The sequence below is a fragment of the Mytilus edulis genome, chromosome 7 (assembly GCF_963676685.1).
Source record: "Mytilus edulis chromosome 7, xbMytEdul2.2, whole genome shotgun sequence".
Lineage (NCBI taxonomy): Eukaryota > Metazoa > Mollusca > Bivalvia > Mytilida > Mytilidae > Mytilus > Mytilus edulis.
In genome coordinates, this window is record NC_092350.1 from 51,666,865 (window position 1) to 51,687,216 (window position 20,352).

Below are 20,352 nucleotides of genomic sequence, written 5' to 3' on the forward strand. Positions count from 1 at the left end.
AACCAAGAAAATTAACCACTGAAACATAAAAATCAGGTTAAAGTTCAGCTGAAACCTGCATTTGGACATGTACCCTTTACAATCAGTCCATACACCAAATATAGTTGACCTGTTGCTCAGATGGACATGAAGATCTTGCAAGAAACCCATTTACCAAATATATTTATCCTTTCATTTTATAATATGCAAGTATTGCAGGCATTTATCATTGCGATTTTTGAAGAATGTACAAACATGAGAGATTAATAATTGCAATTTCAGGAAAATTTTCATAAAGATGTAGCAGATATCAGAATGTGAATTCTTATAATTGAGATACTCACCCAGTTGCATTATCCACATTAATAAAACCCTCGCAATGATTTCTGAATTTACAGCATTTTAATTGAAAACCAAATATGTAAATTGTTTAGAGTAGTGACTGAACCATGAAGATGAGATCGAGGACAATGGACATATGACAGACAGAAATTTCATAACATAAGGCATCTGTATAAAAAGCATCCATGTCTTCTACCTTAAGAAAATAAAACCTTATACAATAGTTTATGATGTCGTAACTTCAGCTGGATAGTAATCCATATATATCGCATTCTGCAACTTTTGTTGCAAGCCACAATAAAAACACTTACTCTTTTAACCTAAAAATTTTATAACTTTCTGAAGCTTACAAAAGTTTTAAGAAGTCTGATGTTAAAGTTTGAGGTTGAAACTGGAATATCACAAAATACTGTTTGTTACTTGCAAAATAATTGTCTAACCAGTTGCAGGCTTTTTATTTAACACAAAGAGGATGTTTACAATATAAAGAGAAACAGGTTTCATTTTTTTATATAAATTAGACATTGGTTTTCTCGTTTGAATGGTTTTACACTAGCAATTTTGGGGCCCTTTATAGCTTGTTGTTCTGTATGAGCCAAGGCTCCGTGTTGAAGGCCGTACATTGACCTATAAATGGTTTACTTTTATAAATTGTTATTTGGATGGAGAGATGTCTCATTGGCACTCACACCACATCTTCCTATATCTAATTAAAACAAGAATGTGTCCCCAGTACACGGATGCCCCACTCGCACTATCATTTTCTATGTTCAGTGGACTGTGCAATTCGGGTCAAAACTCTAATTTGGCATTAATATTCCTATCATAGGAAACATGTGTAATGAGTTTCAAGTTGATTGGACTTAAACTTCACCAAAAATTACAGACCAAAAACTTTAACCTGAAGAGGAGCAGACTAACGGACAGACAGAAGAACGAACGAACGCACAGACCAGAAAACATGATAGTGGTAGGTAACTAAAAACACTTGAAAATTCATATGAAAGCTTGATACTTAACTCAAATAGTAATAGCAAACTCGCCAAGGTCTCCTTCATTACAATATTGGATAAAATATCAAAAGTTGATATCAAGTGATATCTTATTGTCACTTGATATGTAACCTGTAATCATATATTCAATGTTCAAGAAGTTATCAGTTCACATAAAATTACATGAACAAGACATTTTTTTATCAAGCTGCTTTACACATGAACAGCTAAACTGATGATTGCTGCATTTCAAAATGTTATTACAACTTAGCATAAATTATCTATCCCTTGAAAATCTCGGTCACATTCTTCACAAAGTTATAATAGTTGTATTTTATATCAAACTCCATTACATTATCTATCCCTTGAGAATCTCCGTCACATTCTTCACAAAGTTATAATAGTTGTATTTTATATCAAACTCCATATCATACCAATAGTTGACTGCAAAAGAAAAAAAAACAGGTATTTAGAAATTAACAGCTTAATAAAAGCAGAAATACAGGATTAACTACATGATAATCTAATTGTTTTATGAGGTTATGTATAATTTTTTTTTAAATTCTGCTACACTTGTTTTAACTTCCTTCATTACAGAAGAAATGAGAAGATGGCAGAAAATTAACATGAAATACTAAAAGATCATTTAAAGCTTACAAATCAAGATAAACTGACAACAATATGGCAAAAAATGAAAGGCTAATATTATAGCAGACTATGCGGTATGGGCTTTGCTCATGGTTGAAGGCCGTACGGTGACCTATAGTTGTTAATGTCTGTGTCATTTTGGTCTTTTGTGGATAGTTGTCTCGTTGGCAATCATACCACATCTTCTTTTTTATATTATTTCTGCTTTTACTTTATTTCTCGTTTAGCCCTACCTTTCCCATTTCTTTGCAATTAAATTTTACATTTTTTAAATTTTCATGATGAAGATAAATCAGAAGAAAAAAAAGATTTACATATTAGGGACGATTTACATTCAGATTTTCTACTCACGAAACTCGTGAAAATTAGCTCGTATACAGTATATATTTTATTGTTTCATTTTTTCTTGTCTTCTCTTTTTTTTTCTTTTGCAATGAATGAAATTTGCTAATCAGATTTTTACCTTGTATTATTCTTTTCAAACGAAAATGATAAATACAGAATTTTGTTTGGCATATGCACAAGCCCTTTGTTTTCATAAAAGATCAATTGAGAATTTCTACCATAAGAAATAATGCTCCTATTAAATTATCGAATAGTGCATCTGTCACACCATTTTCTTCTTTCTTAAGACACAACTAATCTATTTTCTTCTTTCTCTAAAAACAATCATATATTTTCTTCTTTCTCTAGACACAACTTTATTTTCATCTTTCACTAAACACGACTTATCCATTTTCTTCTTTTTCTCAACTTATTTTTATTTTCCATGCCTGTCACACAACAATGTGACTGTTGTACATGATGAAACCATAATGAAGGCCGATATAACATGTTACTTACCTGCCAAACAACCATGTGACTGTTGTACATGATGAAACCATAATGAAAGGCAGATATAACATTTTACTTACCTGCCACACAACCATGTGACTGTTGTACATGATGAAACCATAATGAAAGGCAGATATAACATTTTACTTACCTGCCACACAACCATGTGACTGTTGTACATGATGAAACCATAATGAAAGGCAGATATAACATTTTACTTACCTGCCACACAACCATGTGACTGTTGTACATGATGAAACCATAATGAAAGGCAGATATAACATTTTACTTACCTGCCAAACAACCATGTGACTGTTGTACATGATGAAACCATAATGAAGGCAGATATAACATTTTACTAACCTGCCACAAAACCATGTTACTGTTGGTCATGATGGAACCATAATGAGGGCAAATATAACATTTTACTTACCTGCCATACAACCATGTGACTGTTGTACATGATGGAACAATAATGACGGCAGATATATCGTTTTATTAACCTGCCACACAACCATTTGACTGTTGTACATGATGAACCATAAGGAGGTCAGATATAACATTTTACTAACCTGCCACACAACCATGTGACTGTTGTACATCATGAAACCATAATAAGGGCAGATATAACATTTTACTAACCTGTCACACAACCATGTGACAGTTTAGACCATGAAACCATGATGAGGGCAGATATAAATTTTTACTAACCTGCCACACAACAATGTGACTGTTGTACATGATGAACCATAAGGAGGTCAGATATAACATTTTACTAACCTGCCACACAACCATGTGACTGTTGTACATCATGAAACCATAATAAGGGCAGATATAACATTTTACTAACCTGTCACACAACCATGTGACAGTTTAGACCATGAAACCATGATGAGGGCAGATATAAATTTTTACTAACCTGCCACACAACAATGTGATTGTTGTACATGATGAAACCATAATGAAGGCAGATATAACATGTTACTTACCTGCCAAACAACCATGTGACTGTTGTACATGATGAAACCATAATGAAAGGCAGACATAACATTTTACTTACCTGCCACACAACCATGTGACTGTTGTACATGATGAAACTATAATGAAAGGCAGATATAACATTTTACTTACCTGCCACACAACCATGTGACTGTTGTACATGATGAAACCATAATGAAAGGCAGACATAACATTTTACTTACCTGCCACACAACCATGTGACTGTTGTACATGATGAAACCATAATGAAAGGCAGATAAAACATTTTACTTACCTGCCACACAACCATGTGACTGTTGTACATGATGAAACCATAATGAAAGGCAGATATAACAGTTTACTTACCTGCCAAACAACCATGTGACTGTTGTACATGATGAAACCATAATGAAGGCAGATATAACATTTTACTAACCTGCCACAAAACCATGTTACTGTTGGTCATGATGGAACCATAATGAGGGCAAATATAACATTCTACTTACCTGCCATACAACCATGTGACTGTTGTACATGATGGAACAATAATGACAGCAGATATATCGTTTTATTAACCTGCCACACAACCATTTGACTGTTGTACATGATGAACCATAAGGAGGTCAGATATAACATTTTACTAACCTGCCACACAACCATGTGACTGTTGTACATCATGAAACCATAATGAGGGCAGATATAACATTTTACTAACCTGTCACACAACCATGTGACAGTTTAGACCATGAAACCATGATGAGGGCAGATATAATTTTTACTAACCTGCCACACAACAATGTGACTATTGTACATGATGAAACCATAATGAAGGCAGATATAACATGTTACTTACCTGCCAAACAACCATGTGACTGTTGTACATGATGAAACCATAATGAAAGGCAGATATAACATTTTACTTACCTGCCACACAACCATGTGACTGTTGTACATGATGAAACCATAATGAAAGGCAGATATAACATTTTACTTACCTGCCACACAACCATGTGACTGTTGTACATGATGAAACCATAATGAAAGGCAGATATAACATTTTACTTACCTGCCACACAACCATGTGACTGTTGTACATGATGAAACCATAATGAAAGGCAGATATAACATTTTACTTACCTGCCAAACAACCATGTGACTGTTGTACATGATGAAACCATAATGAAGGCAGATATAACATTTTACTAACCTGCCACAAAACCATGTTACTGTTGGTCATGATGGAACCATAATGAAGGCAAATATAACATTTTACTTACCTGCCATACAACCATGTGACTGTTGTACATGATGGAACAATAATGACGGCAGATATATCGTTTTATTAACCTGCCACACAACCATTTGACTGTTGTACATGATGAACCATAAGGAGGTCAGATATAACATTTTACTAACCTGCCACACAACCATGTGACTGTTGTACATCATGAAACCATAATGAGGGCAGATATAACATTTTACTAACCTGTCACACAACCATGTGACAGTTCAGACCATGAAACCATGATGAGGGCAGTTATGAATTTTTACTAACCTGCCACACAACCATGTGACTGTTGTACATCATAAAACCATGATGAGGGCAGATATAACTTTTTACTAACCTTTCACACAACCATGTGACTGTTGTACATCATGAAACCATAATGAGGGCAGATATAACTTTTTACTAACCTGCCACACAACCATTTGACTGTTGTACATGATGAACCATAATGAGGACAGATATTACATTTTACTAACATGCCACACTACCATGTGACTGTTGTACATGATTTAACAATAATGACCGCAGATATATCGTTTTATTAACCTGACATACAACCATGTGACTGTTGGACATGATGGAACCATAATGACGGCAGATATATCGTTATATTAACTTTCCACACAACCATGTGACTGTTGGACATGATGGAACCATAATGAGGGCAGACATAACATTTTACTAACTTTCCACACAACCATGTGACTGTTGGACATGATGGAACCATAATGAGGGCAGATATAACATTTATCTAACCTGCCACACAACCATGTGACTGTTGGATATGATGGAACCATATAAATGGAGGGCAGATATGATATTTTACTAACCTGCCACACAACCATGTGACTGTTGTACATGATGGAACCATAAGGAGGGCAGATATAACATGTTACTAACCTGCCACACAACCATGTGACTGTTGTACATGATGGAACCATAATGAGGGCAGATATAACATTTCTCCTTCATTAACAGTAACTTCTATTGGACTGGCCTTTTGATATTCTGGATGCAAGGCTAGGTCTGGATTTAATGGGTCAATGGCTATCCAAGGAACCTAAAATAGTTTTTTGAATATCTAAAATTTTAACAGTGTCTAAAATGAAAGTTTTAAATTCCAAAGATATGTAAATTACACAGAATAAAGAAGATGCACAAATTACAACCATGAATTTTAAAATGATATTTAACATTGTAAAAATTAATAAAAAAAATATGTTAATTTAAGAAACATGATGAAAAGAGAGTTGTGTGTATACAAAGCTTTTAACCTGATTTAACAACACACAAAACAACTCAATAACATCTTACCATGTATAGCATTTAAACTTTTTCATATTTTTGCTACAATTTTTTTTTTAATCTAGTATATTTCAAACATAAACTTAATATAATGCACTTTATTTCGTGTTTGTCCGAAATCAGGGTAATTGGACCAAAGCTTGCTCATTGTTACTTTTGTTTTTATGTAAGTTTTTGGTAGGTTTCTGTTGAAACTTTCATTTGTGCATGTTGTTGATATGGTCCATTGTATAGTGTGGTTTTTTTTTTGTGTGCAATATACAAATGAATATAATTTTACGGGAAAATACAATACTGCACTGATATTGAAGATACCTCGTCACTTGAATCTGTTGGCTTAACAGTAAATGATCCATTGCCATTCTGTACATACACTGCAGGATCATACAATTCTGAAATAATTTACCTTAAATTAGATACATATTTCAAAATGAGTATTTTCAGAATATATTTTTCATCAATAATTTAAAAAGGAACATTTTTTTTTCTTTTGTTGATATCATCTACTGTGAAATAGACTGGTTTTAATAAATGGTATTAATAACTGTAAAGTTAGAATTTTTTTGGATGCATCTTCTATTGAGATTTTGAAACAATGAAGAAAATGCTAGATTGATTATTATAAATGTATTAATATAATATAACACTTCATACAAATACATGTATTGCTATCAAATATTTGCTAAACCTTTTGCATTGCCATTTTTTGCCAAATAAAAAATGTCACAAAATACTGTGGATTAATTTATTTTCGTGTATACCAATTTTCGTGTATTAAGGAAAACCATACATGTTTGTTGATATCTAATTTAGTGAATTTGCATTAATCTTCATATAAGCCTATAATTAGAAAATTTGTCATTTGTTGAACATTTGAATTCGTGGTTCACTTGTACCGATGAAATCCAAGAACTTTGGTATCTATCAAATAATAATGAATCCACAGTATTCTAAATTTACAGTATTTTTTTTAATTTTTAATAGCAGAATGATGCAATCAGTAACATTTGCCTTTAAAATTGCTTCAACTATTTCACCAGTTCAATAACCTATTCTAAATTATTGTATAGTGTAAATTCAGAAATTATTGTGTGCTTTTATTATTGCGATTTTGTCATGTGATACTGAGAAAAATCCTGTTTAATTCATATAAAAACAAGAATGTGTCCCGAGTACATGGATGCCCCATCCCCAGTATCATTTTCTATGTTCAGTGGACCGTGAAAATAGGGTAAAAAAACTCAAATTTGGCATTACAAGTAGAAAGACCATAACATAAAGAACATGTGTTTCAAGTTGATTGGACTTCAACTTCATCAAAAACTACCTCGATCAAAAACTTTAACTTAAAGAGGGACAGACGGACGAACGGACCAACAGACAGAAGAACAGACAGACGGACAGATGAACGAACAGACCCACAGACCAGAAAACATAATGCCCATAAATGAGGCATAAAAATTCCAAATGGGAGTTTAAATCATTGCTATTGTAACCCTGTCACCCTTTCCCCAATTATAAAAGCGTCGCAATAATTTGTTAATTTACAGTAACTGTTTCAGTAATTATAAATGACAGTGAAACAATGCATGGTAAATCTTAAACACAATAAAATCCACATGGCTGATACCTCAGGTATACAGGAATGTTAGATCATTTATATAATGTAAACCCTCATAAATAACAACAACACTGCAGGGATTTATATGTTTCAGTAATTATTTATAGATAAATCAACCTTACAAAATAGCTATATTATATAGAGCAGTTAGAGATACACAGAGAAGAAACACAACTTATACCAAAGTTATATGTCACGACTTAACCAACATGCACATGCTTAATTTGCAAAAGTGACCAACACATGTTTCAATTTAGAGTTATTTCCCCTTAATCAGAACAAACTCCATCAAAAATAAACAGTTGTGCTAAGCAAATTACAAAAAAACTTCACTAAAAATAACTGTTGTGTTAAGCAAATTACAACACTAATATCAAAGTACATTGAATGTCAGATAAGACTGTTAATTCTTAAGTATTTCTATCATAAAAATAACCATTAGGGAGCTACTTTACTTTACTACATTGGTTAGAGGTATAGGGGGAGGGTTGAGATCTCACAAACATGTTTAACCCCGCCGCATTTTTGCGCCTGTCCCAAGTCAGGAGCATCTGGCCTTTGTTAGTCTTGTATTATTTTAATTTTAGTTTCTTGTGTACAATTTGGAAATTAGTATGGCATTCATTATCACTGGACTAGTATATATTTGTTTAGGGGCCAGCTGAAGGACACCTCCGGGTGCGGGAATTTCTCGCTACATTGAAGACCTGTTGGTGACCCTCTGCTGTTGTTTTTTATTTGGGCGGGTGGTTGTCTCTTTGACACATTCCCCATTTCCATTCTCAATTTTACCATTTGATTTTTATGGGGGGGCTAGGATGAAAAATTTTGTCCTGCATTTTTTTTTAGCTGTAATCTCTGTCCTGCCTTTTTATTTTTCACTCTGTTCGGTCCTGCTTTTTTTTTTTAGTTTATCCTAACTTTTTATTACCTAAACATGCTAAATTGTAGTCCTGACTTTTTTTTTTGCAAGTGTCTCATCCTGCCTTTTTTTTTTACTCAAAACTCCTGTCCTGCCTATTTTTTTCAAATTTAATCCTAGCCCCCCCATAAAAATCAAATGGTAGCTCCCTTATTAGCAATGAATATGAATGAATGGAAATGTGGGTTATATATAAAAATAAAAAGAAGATGTGGTATGATTGCCAACGAGACAACTCTTCACAAGAGACCAAAATGACACAGAAATTAACAATTTTAGGTCACTGTACGGTCTTCAACAATGAGCAAACCCCATACCGCATAGTCAGCTATAAAAGGCCCTGAAATGACAATAAAAAACAATTCAAACGAGAAAACTAACGGCCTACTTATATAAAATAAAATGAATGAACCACAAATATGTAACCATCAACAGCAACCCAATGACACTAAAGAACAAAGACATCTAGAGATCAACACACAGTCTTCAACAATAAACAATTGTGTCTTCAGTATGTGAAGCTCTATGTCAGAACATTTATACTGATGTTACAAACCTTACCGTAAGGAACAAATTGTTGATCAGTCGGTGGTATCAAGATAAACTTCTTCCATCCTTTTACAACACAGTACAGATTCTCATAATGGTCCTTGTGCACTGTAGTAATATTGTATAAACATTGGAGTACATTAAATTATTTTCAATAACTTTGTTGGTAAAAGATTTTAATTCTATTGATGATTATCAAAAGAATAAGCCATTACAATTTTTCTAAGCTAAGCTTTTATTTCTACTTAAATTTTTCATCCCTTTCAATTTCTTTTATACAATTTTCTATGTAGTGTACATTTTGTCTTATACTTAAAACATTAGTCACCAATATTAGGTAAAATATGTATTGTTTTTATAGAGAAATTTCTTTTGCCTTATACTAATCGAATTAACTACTAATTGTCACCAGACAGAAATATCTTATGTTTGAATATTCACATTTATGAACAGTGATTTCTTATGATAATTCTTTCATATCAAGAAGTCTATTTCTGTTGCATACTGTAGCTATATTTAGATTGTGTGTATACAACTTATGTAAGATTAACACAAAATCAGTCTTCAAAATACTATCCAAACAAACTTAAGCTGAATTTAATTATTTTAACGATTAAGAATAATATCAGATGCATCCTTCAATTCATACACTGGATTTGTACATTGTTATTGTATGTTACTAAAATTGCTTATTTCAGTAATATACTACATGACTTTATTAGCTGGCAATACAAGAGATAAAATGCATGTATCAGTATCAGATCTTATGATGTTGTTGCCGAACATTATTAACTTGTACAAGTAAAAAATTCTGAATGTCTAAGGGACATAACTAAGCCAATTTTTTTTAACATATACAAGTAAATAAAATTCACTTGTATAAATGTAAGTATCCTACAAATTTACTTATATGTGTATATCTTTTTTTACTTCTTCAAGTAAAAAAAAAATACTTGAATAAATAGTACTCCTGACTGTACTATGTACATTGTTATATAAACATGATAAATATATATATTCTTTCAATTCAATAAAACAGATGATAATACATGAACTTCAAAAATTAAAAAAAAGAAATTTCTTACAAAGAGATGATAGGACTTTACATTGCATTATGTAATGTCAGCCTTTTGTAGCATACTATGTGTTATTTATTTTGCTCATTAGTAACAGCTACCCTGTTCTGATGAATATTTGTTCTTTAGCAATCATAAGAAACCTATTCTTCTAAATTCATATGTGAAAATTTCATAAATTTCAAAAATTTTCGCTTTTGTCCAATAATGTAATCTACTTGTATACTCACTGGAAGTGACTGCCCTACTGTCCCCCATCCAAAAGTTTACAGCATCTGGTTCTTTTCCTAAAAATATAAAATAATGTATTAACAATAAAGTAAATATTCTCATGCAATCCTTCTTCTGTCATCTTAGTGGCACCATGTTAAGAAAAAATAAACGCCATGACAAAAGCCCTGACTATAATACCATTATATAGCATAGTTAACCTTTAATATGTATTCAATATCTATGAAATAAATTATCAACCAATGAATGAAGAAGTTTACAAGACCTATGACCCCTGCTAAAGAAATTCCTAAAAATTCTGTCTGATGTCAGGGCAATCTCAGACTACTTATGCATGAATCACACATAATGAATCTTCTCTAGCCAAGGGTTACAATCCAGTCTACTCCTCTCTTGGATGCACATCATTTAAATATTGTAATTTTATAATTTAACAGAAGAGATAATTTTGAATGCACTAATTAAGAAATTCTGCAGAAGTTATGCCAAGTTCTCCAGGCTGAGTTGACTATATATATATGTGAACTTGTGAATCATGTCTTGACAATCCTCAACCTAAGGATAAAGGGTAAAGATTGTGTTGATTTATCAGTAGGAAGTTAAATTAAATATTGCATTGTCAATAAAGCATTTATTGTATTTGATTCAACTACAATTCTAGACAATGTAAGATAACTCAAATTTTCAAAGATGACAACGACATCTTTCATATTTTTAGAACAGATATTAGGTTCCTGCACCTTGCAAAAGTTATCATGACAGGTGTAACATTATTTTGTGACTTGAATATCTGAGCATACATTACATTAATGAATTTCTACAAATGTTCATGGATACGATGTATAGAATGTTATGATCAATGCACTATTTTTTGTGTATCAAAAAGGTAGTGATTAGCTTAGAAAGATTTAGAAATCAAGTCAATAACATAGGATTTGGATTGCATGAACTTTACCCAGAAACTGGCTGCCACAAAGTAGCCAAGACTGCTGAAAGTGTTGTCAAACACCAACAATCAATCAGGACACTAATATCAACACCAACACTTGTTTTAATTCTTTATAAATTATCTATACTTTACCAAATGCTTCAGTTCCCCATGATATACCCCTATCCACATCCTTCAATAATGTATCAAACTCGTCAGTTAGGTTAGAATTCTGTTTCTGTATGTAGTAAACGTCTGTGTATTCATCAGGATTTTCTATGACCTTCAAAAAGTCTTTAACCTTCATCATCTTCTCATATGGCATGACAAACTTGCCATCTGTCACAGCATCAGCATAGCCATTGGGTGTTATAGCTACTGTCACTTCCAGATCACCAATAGCATTCCTGTGGCAAAAATATATAGATATTTAAGAAGATGTGGTGTGAGTGCCATTAAGACAACTCTCTAATCCATAAAATTAGATTTTTCTTGGTGTTTACTAAAATATATTGATCTAAAATTATTCTCACAGGACTTATATATGAGTGTACATAAATGACAAAGAATCATTAAATTGCCAATATAATGATGGTATCCCTTATACAGTACGGGGTAAATAAACAGCTGTTGTTTTTTATGCATATACATCTTTGTATTTGTATTGCAGCATATCTCAAACTTGGGAACAAATATACATGTACATTTTCTTTCACAGAAAGTTTTAAAAATTACCTCAGATAGTCATGATTCCATCTTGATATTGCTGGCCAGTGGTCTATGGCACCTTGAATGAGAACTGGTTTGTTTGGTGCGACATATTCCCGATAAAATACAAGTGGTGTTGGTGGTTTAGTGAGTACTCGAACAGTCTTGTCTAGATATAATTCTGGAAAAAAATTGAGAACTATGAAACTTAATTATTTACAGTTACTAGTATCTTTACCAATTAGGAGAAACAAAAAAGCATGTGTGATTATTATACCCCTACCTACATGACCTACCCTAATTTTTTATCCCCTCCCATAATTTTTTTATTACCGGTAAAGCACTGCATTGATGAGTTGGGATCCAGCTTAATTACAAGTTTAACACTGCCACATACTGTATATGTGCCTGTCCAAAGTCAGGAGCCTGTAATTTAGCGGTTGTCATTTGTTGATGTGTAACATGTTTGTTTTTCATTCACTTTAAATACATAAATAAGGCCGCTAGTTTTCTCGTTTGAGTTGTTGGTGACATCCCATTAGTCCGACAGCCCATTACTCCGACAGCCCACTATTCTGACAGCCAATTACTCCGACAGCCCACTATTCCAACAGCCCATTACTCTGACAGCCCAATATTCTGACAGCCCATTATTCCGACAGCTCATTATTCTGACAATGCATCTGTCTTGAGTGTATGGTTAAATTTTCTCTAAAAAGACCAACTCCGTTCTCTATAATATTTGTGGTTGTCTGTCTTGATTATTCTTCGCATGTGGGATATTTGTCTTAGTTGATACACATACTTATTGCAAAAGCTCAGTCTCTTGTTCCTCTTTCATATTACGGGTGTGGGTAATTTTTTTGTCATTATATTTCGGCGTTTGTGTGTCCACTGTCATTCTTCGCTGTTCTAGTTCGCTGTTTTTTTTTGTCTAGATCTATATTCTTTTTACTAGATCTTCTGTTTGCCCCTTTCCTGTATTGGGGGGGATTGAAGTTTCACCACTATAAACTACATACTTGTATTAGAGTTAGATAAAACTACTCGCCCTTGTTGGTTGCAACACAGTTTTATTTGAATGAATTTTGTTGCAGAAATTAGCGACTAATGTAGCGTCAGTCAAAATGAGAAAAATAAAGAGAAAAATACAAAAGTATGTCCTAAAAAATAAGATAACATATATCGGACGAAATATGTGCCTCGAAAAGTTGAGTAATTCCAGCTTCTACCAAGAAATCCACCCGTGCGATTTTATAAATATCATGTTTCGAGAATATGAATCCACAAAATACACAGCACTCCCACTAACGATTGATCAGACATAATCTGAAAATGACACACAATTTATTTGTAGGAGTACCAATTTCATATCGCGAGCATATTTTAAAATCTAGAAAAATAGGCCTTTTTATGATTCGGGAGGAGCAGGACTGATGAATTACATTTTGTACCACAAAACTATTTAGGTTAAACAAATATCACAGAGACAAACCAACGACAACCACTAACCTATCAGCTTCTGACTTTGAACAGGCACATTAAGAATGTGGCGGGATTAAGTATTAGTCGAAAAGGGCAATCAACTCATCTGATCGATACATGACAGGGTATTTATACATCCCTCACAACAACAAAAACACAAAGTACAGTACAGGTCTGAGACTATTCGCAGTTATTAACAGTTAGTTCAAAGCCAATAACTACTAATAAAAATCATGTACTAGTATCTTAGACTATATGAGTGACATTCTTTTCCCGCGGATTTGGCCATAATAGACCCTCTCATATAACAGTCACACAATATTCAATATAAAAAAGAAGATGTGGTAAGACTGCAAATGAGACAACTCTCCACAAGAGACCAAAATGACACACAAATTAACAACTATAGGTCACCATACCACCTTCAACAATGAGCAAAGCCCATACCGCATAGTCAGCTATAAAAGGACCCGAAATGACAATGTTAATCAATTTAAACGAGAAAACTACCGGCCTTATTTATGTACAAAAAAAGAACGAAAAAAAAAAAAGGTAACACATAAATAAACGAAAACCACTGAATAACAGGCTCCTGGGACAGGCACATACATACATAATATGGCGGGGTTAAACATGGTAGACCATGGTAGCGGGATCCCATCCTCCCCTAACCTGGGACAGTATAAAGGTACATCATAAGAACGAACTATAACAAGAGGCTGTCACAACGACAGCAAACCGGATTTATTAACATTTATTTGTGTCCTGGCAATATCACAAGAACCATAACTGATGAACGGTGAAAGTGAAAATCGTCAATATCAAATTTGACCTCCATTTTGTCATCAGTATCAACATACATTTGTATTAAAATTTGAAAGAGCGTAGGTTGAATGGTTCATGAGTAAATGCAACAACATGAATGGAAACACCATTTTTTGATCTTTCAAGAACCATAACTCCTGAACGGTAAAAGTCAAAATCGACATTATTGAACTTGACCTCCATTTCGTCATCAGTAACAACATATTAAAATTTGAAAAGCTTTGGTTGATTAGTTCATGAGTAAATGCACGGACACGACTGGAAAAGCCATTTTTCAATCTTTCAAGAACCATAACTCCTGAACGGCAAAAGTCAAAATCGTCATTCTTGAACTTGACCTCCATTTTGTCATCAGTAACAACATATTGAAATTAAGGAAGTTTGGTTGAACAGTTCATGCGTAAATTCACGGACACGACTGGAAACACCATTTTTCAATCTTTCAAGAACCATAACTCCTGAACGGTAAAAGTCAAAATCGTCATTCTTGAACTTGACCTCCATTATGTCATCAATAACAACATATTAAAATTTGGGAAGCTTTGGTTGAACAGTTCATGCGTAAATGCACGGACACTACTGGAAACACCATTTTTCAATCTTTCAAGAACCATAACTCCTGAACGGTAAAAGTCAAAATCGTCATTCTTGAACTTGACCTTCATTTTGTTGTCAGTAACAACATATTAAAATCTTAAAAGCTTTGAATGAACGGTTCATGAGTAAATGCTCGGAAAACATTTGGTTTGCCGCCCGGCCGCCCGCCCCGCCGCCCAACCTATCGCCAGACCGACCGCCCGCCATACATCCCCAAATCAATAACCGACATTTTTGTCACAAAAATCTGGTTAAAAATCAGTGGAAAAAGGCTTGACTCATCAGATGGACAAAATAACAAGTGGACGTGGCCAGGTACTTGTACATCCCAGCAACAAATAGACACTAGGTACAGATCTGAGATTACTCGCAGTTTTTTGACAGCTAGTTCAAAGCCTCTAACAACTTATAAAAAAATCATGCATCTAAGACTTAATACACAGAACAGATTCTGCATTTTATAAAGCAAATCATATGCTGATCCCACCAAATGTGTTGAAAATAGTTTGATAAGAATCTGTACAAATAATTCCATGTATAACATAATTCAAATTCTACATATATATATACAAGTAATCAAAATTCTGTATAGTGTGTATTTGCGTATAATGCAGTATGCAAATAATATTGTTACATTATGATTCTGGGGTTTTTTTCATACGGAAATAGTTTTGTTATCTGTTTTTTCCCATTCAGTCTGTAAATACATATTCAACGATTATGTATATATATACGAAAAGGTGCGAAAATTATTACTCTATACACACATAGTATACTTGTGTTGTAATTTCTTAATGTTGACCCAATCACTATATTGTCGCTTCTGAAAAAGTTGGGGTATAAACTGTTCTAGATATATCTGTCCATCTGTGAGCAAGTTCGTCCGTCCCATGAATATTTTCGTTGCATTTTTCTCATGAACAACATTACAAGAATTTCTGAAATTTGGTTTCAGGGTTTATTGAAGTCATCTATTATACCTAGTCATGTGTTTTCAGATTCATTACGCAACAACTTCCTGTTAACTCTTTACAAATGATACCAAAGTTGAAAATTTTCGTCACATTTTTTTCAGGGACTACAACACAAGGATTTCTTAAATTTGGTTTCAAGGTTTATAAGTCAGATATACCGTGTGGTGCTTTTCCGAGATTCATAATTTCGAACAAGTTCCTGTTAATACCGAAAAAAATATTTGAAATATTTTTGCGGGTGTATCTCTTGAGCAGTAGTTCGCACTTTCACTTGTTGTTCTTGATTTATATGCTCTCTTGATAGACCCTTTAATTTTGAAAATGAAATATTCTATACTACATGTACATGTACATACAGATTTCGAATTGAGTACCTATGGAAAGTATTCAAACTACTTTTATGTAATATATACGGAGTTATTTCCTAAAATATGTTATCAGTGATATTGTTTGCCTTAAATTAGTGGAGAATAAAGGCTTTTTCCCCTAGAGAAAATTTCCAATTTTGAAAAAAAAATGGCTTATAATTATTCCCAAAAAGACAACTTTTTTCCCAAACAGTGCAGTCTCAGTAGTAATTGTGCATGAAAAACACTCATTTAATCATTTTTCATGCCTAAAATGACTATATGTGCAGATTTGAGGGTTTATTTATGTATCTTCACTGACAATAAGGTGTCTTATTTCAGGAAGCAGGACAAATCGCCCCACTGGCAAATCGCCCCACACCTAATCGCCCCACTTTTTCACCAACTCGCCCCACTTTAAAAAAAAACGCCCCAAACTGATTCACCAAATCGCCCCACTTTTTTAAAAATCGCCCCACATGTGAAATGTGTTAAATCCCGTTAATATTACTCCTGCCAACTCGCCCCACTTAATAGAAAACGGTAATAATATCTAGATTTAATATATAGATATAATTTTCATGTATGCCAACTCGCCATACTTTAATGAAAACTAATCTACACAAAATACAAACAAACCGAAAATTTATGTAATTACTATTATTGATATACTGGAATTATAATTCTAAATATAATTTTCGTATTGTTGGAGAATAACTGTATTCTTGTAATCTTAGTTATTTGCATAACAATTGAAAAGAAACCTGTTAATTGTATCATAATGCAATATTAAACATGTTAAAGGATTTCAATTAACAGCAATTTGTTATCATAGCAATTACAGGATTGGTTACTTTTGTCTCTGAATTAAGAATAATTCAACACTAACGAGCAATCAGAAAATGATGTTCCTAACCTTCTTTCTGTTTTATTTCAACTATGCAGAAGAAAGTACAAAAAAAAAAGAAGCATTTCAAACGTTCTCATAAGTGGGACCAATTGGAAAGCCAACACACATTACAGTTTAATTATTTTATTCGTAAGTGGTGCTAGTTGGTAGCCTTTAACTCTATTCATACTTGTACTTTTCATAAGTGGGGCTAGTTGGCATAAATCAATTCATCAGGATTTTTCTATTTTTCACAAGTGGAGCGAGTTGACATTCACGTTACCGTAATAGTACTAATAACTGATAACATCTTTTTCCATAAGTGGGGCGAGTTGGCATTACTAAATTCATCCTGGTTAATAATATATTTGTAACACTCAGAAACGTGTCCTTCCCCCCAAACGTGTCCGATTCCCCAAACGTGTCCACATCGACGTCACTGAACTGCAAAAACATGTCTAGTTGTCAAAGGGTGCCAAAGCGTGTCATTTGTATAAACGCTCAAACGTGTCCATTTTTTAATAACCCCCAATCGTGTCCAATTCCCCAAACGTGTCCATACCAAGCTTTTTTTTGATTTTACTGGAACTATCATTCGTATTCATATTATAAAAACGTAGGTTATTTGTGTGTTTTTTTATTATTGTCATTGTATACTCATTTTACGATCTTTTACTATTTCCTTAAAAGATCAAAATAAATTTCTTAAATTCTTTTTCTATGCGCATTAAAATGTTTATAGCATTTCACTCTTTATAATGTGCCATACGTTGTATTTTGGAAGGCAACATTTTTGTTAATTTCTGCAACTTTTATTTAAAACGGCCTCTATATTACATAACAGACATTGAAGTAGTTTCTTACTTCAAAGTCATAAACAAATCGGTCTTTACTCGCATTTATTTTTCTTTTGATTAAAATCCAAACTAGTGGTCATCCCAGATAACCGTAAAAATTCATGGCCAATTTTAAATTCCGGTTTGATAATATAACCTATCTACAGTATATGTCGTTAATATAAAATCGTTCAAATAACGAATGAAATATTTGGCACTGGACGTTATTTCTCTTGTTCTGTGTCTTTAGTGACGCTCGTAACCTAAAATTTATTAAAAATTAGAACTGTTAAAAGAAGATGGGAGGTCAATTCGACTGAAAGCCCACCGTGCAATATTCTATTAATATAAAAGGCATCATCGGAGTTTATTAGTATAAAATAATTTACATAGTAAACGTTTACTATCAACTGTATTAGAATTATCTGTATGTTTGCTTTAAATGAGCACGAAATACTTGCAACTGGACAATAAGCAAATTAAGTCAAACGTTAATGCATATGTTACATATTAAATTTTCAGTAATTATAATCATTAACAACCGGCATTGAACAAGTTAATGCTAATATTACCACTTCATCGACTGTGTCCCCCATCATAGAACTGCCGTGAACATTATTGATGTCGCGTTTAGGACATGTTTTAGCGCTAAAAGACGCGAGACTTCTTGCTTTTAAAAGTGGACACGTTTGGGCGAATAACAATAGTATCGGGCACGTTTGGGGGTTCTGAAATCGGACACGTTTGGGGAATATTGAATATTATGGACACGTTTGGGGAGAATAGACACGTTTGGGGGAATCGGACACGTTTGGGGGGAAGGACACGTTTGGGAGTGTTACATATTTATCTAGATTTTACCGTTTTCCATCAAGTGGGGCGAGTTAGCAGGAGTAATTATTAACGGGATTTAACATGCACATTTCACAAGTGGGGCGATTTTTTAAAAAGTGGGGCGATTTGGTAAACCAATTTAGGGCGGTTTTTTTTAAGTGGGGAGAGTTGGTTAAAAAGTGGGGCGATTAGGTGTGGGGCGATTTGCCAGTGGGGCGATTTGTCATGGATTCCTTATTTCAAATGAGGGATGACCTCTTGAAAGAGGGTCAGTCATATTCATGGTTTATTATAAATTTCCCAATTTGATAAAAATGACGCATATTTTCCCAATAAAAAAGGGTAGAGGTAGTTTTGAAAAAGGCCAACAATATCCCTGGTTATAACATATACGTAATAATACAAACAGACATTAAAAATTTCTGGAATAGCCCATATTTTTTTATTTCAAATATAATTTTTTAAGGGAAACACACAATTTCTGGGGGTTTTTTTCAACAATTAAGAATAATACGATCTGGGACTATATATGTATTAACAAATATGCCCTAAATTATATCAGAAAAAAAATAATAGTTTATTAGTTGGTACCTCAACCGGGACCCATTCCATATTTTGTTCATAACACAACACCAGACGTCGGCTCGTTCTAAACTTACATTGTGATTGTACAACATTCTTACCTCGTGCTTCAAAAGCTAATTGTTCTAGTTGCTTTCCAAGTTGGTTTATTTTAGTGTTTGTTGTCATGAAATATGATATATATTTGAAATGATTGAAGAGCGGAAGAGGGACAACTCTACCTGACTGGCAAATGTGACTAGATTAAATAAGACTAACCCGGCCCCGGCGCCATAAAACTATTTGAGTAAAGTTTTTTTACTCAGCCTGAGAATTTTCTCAATTTTTTTATTCTCAGCAAAATACACCGCCATAAAAAAATTCTCGGATTTTTTTTACTCAAAGTTAAGAATATTCTTAAATATTTGAGTATGGCCAAGAGCATACTTAAGTATAAAAAAAATTCTTAAATGTTGCTATTTAGGGTATTTGATATAAAATAACAATTGTTAATAATATTTTTTTTAATTTTGAAGAACGTCACTATTCTACACAAACCAATTTGTATCCAAAAAGAGCATACACATATTTATTCAGTCCAAA

At 33.3% G+C, this 20,352-nt stretch overlaps 1 protein-coding gene across 1 annotated transcript; it reads right to left on the reverse strand.

Moving 5' to 3' along the window:
• Positions 1 to 759: 759 nt before the first annotated feature.
• LOC139483203 (bifunctional peptidase and (3S)-lysyl hydroxylase Jmjd7-like) lies at positions 760 to 20,020 on the reverse strand. Its single transcript, XM_071267234.1, has 9 exons — positions 19,872 to 20,020; positions 12,429 to 12,582; positions 11,847 to 12,100; positions 10,765 to 10,821; positions 9,471 to 9,566; positions 6,647 to 6,758; positions 6,324 to 6,327; positions 5,962 to 6,121; positions 760 to 1,757 (listed from the first exon to the last, which is right to left on the reverse strand). Exons 1-9 carry the CDS (start codon positions 19,936 to 19,938, stop codon positions 1,672 to 1,674), a joined length of 990 nt encoding a protein of 329 aa, XP_071123335.1. The 5' UTR covers positions 19,939 to 20,020; the 3' UTR covers positions 760 to 1,671.
• Between the last annotated feature and the right edge of the window lie 332 nt (positions 20,021 to 20,352).

Coding starts and splice junctions, on each gene's coding strand:
- LOC139483203 (XM_071267234.1), bottom strand. CDS start 19,938: ATGACAACAAACACTAAAATAAACCAACTTGGAAAGCAACTAGAACAA. Junction 12,583..19,871: donor ATTAGCTTTTGAAGCACGAG/GTAAGAATGTTG, acceptor ATTTTTTTCCAG/AATTATATCTAGACAAGACT. Junction 12,101..12,428: donor TGGAATCATGACTATCTGAG/GTAATTTTTAAA, acceptor TTTTTGCCACAG/GAATGCTATTGGTGATCTGG.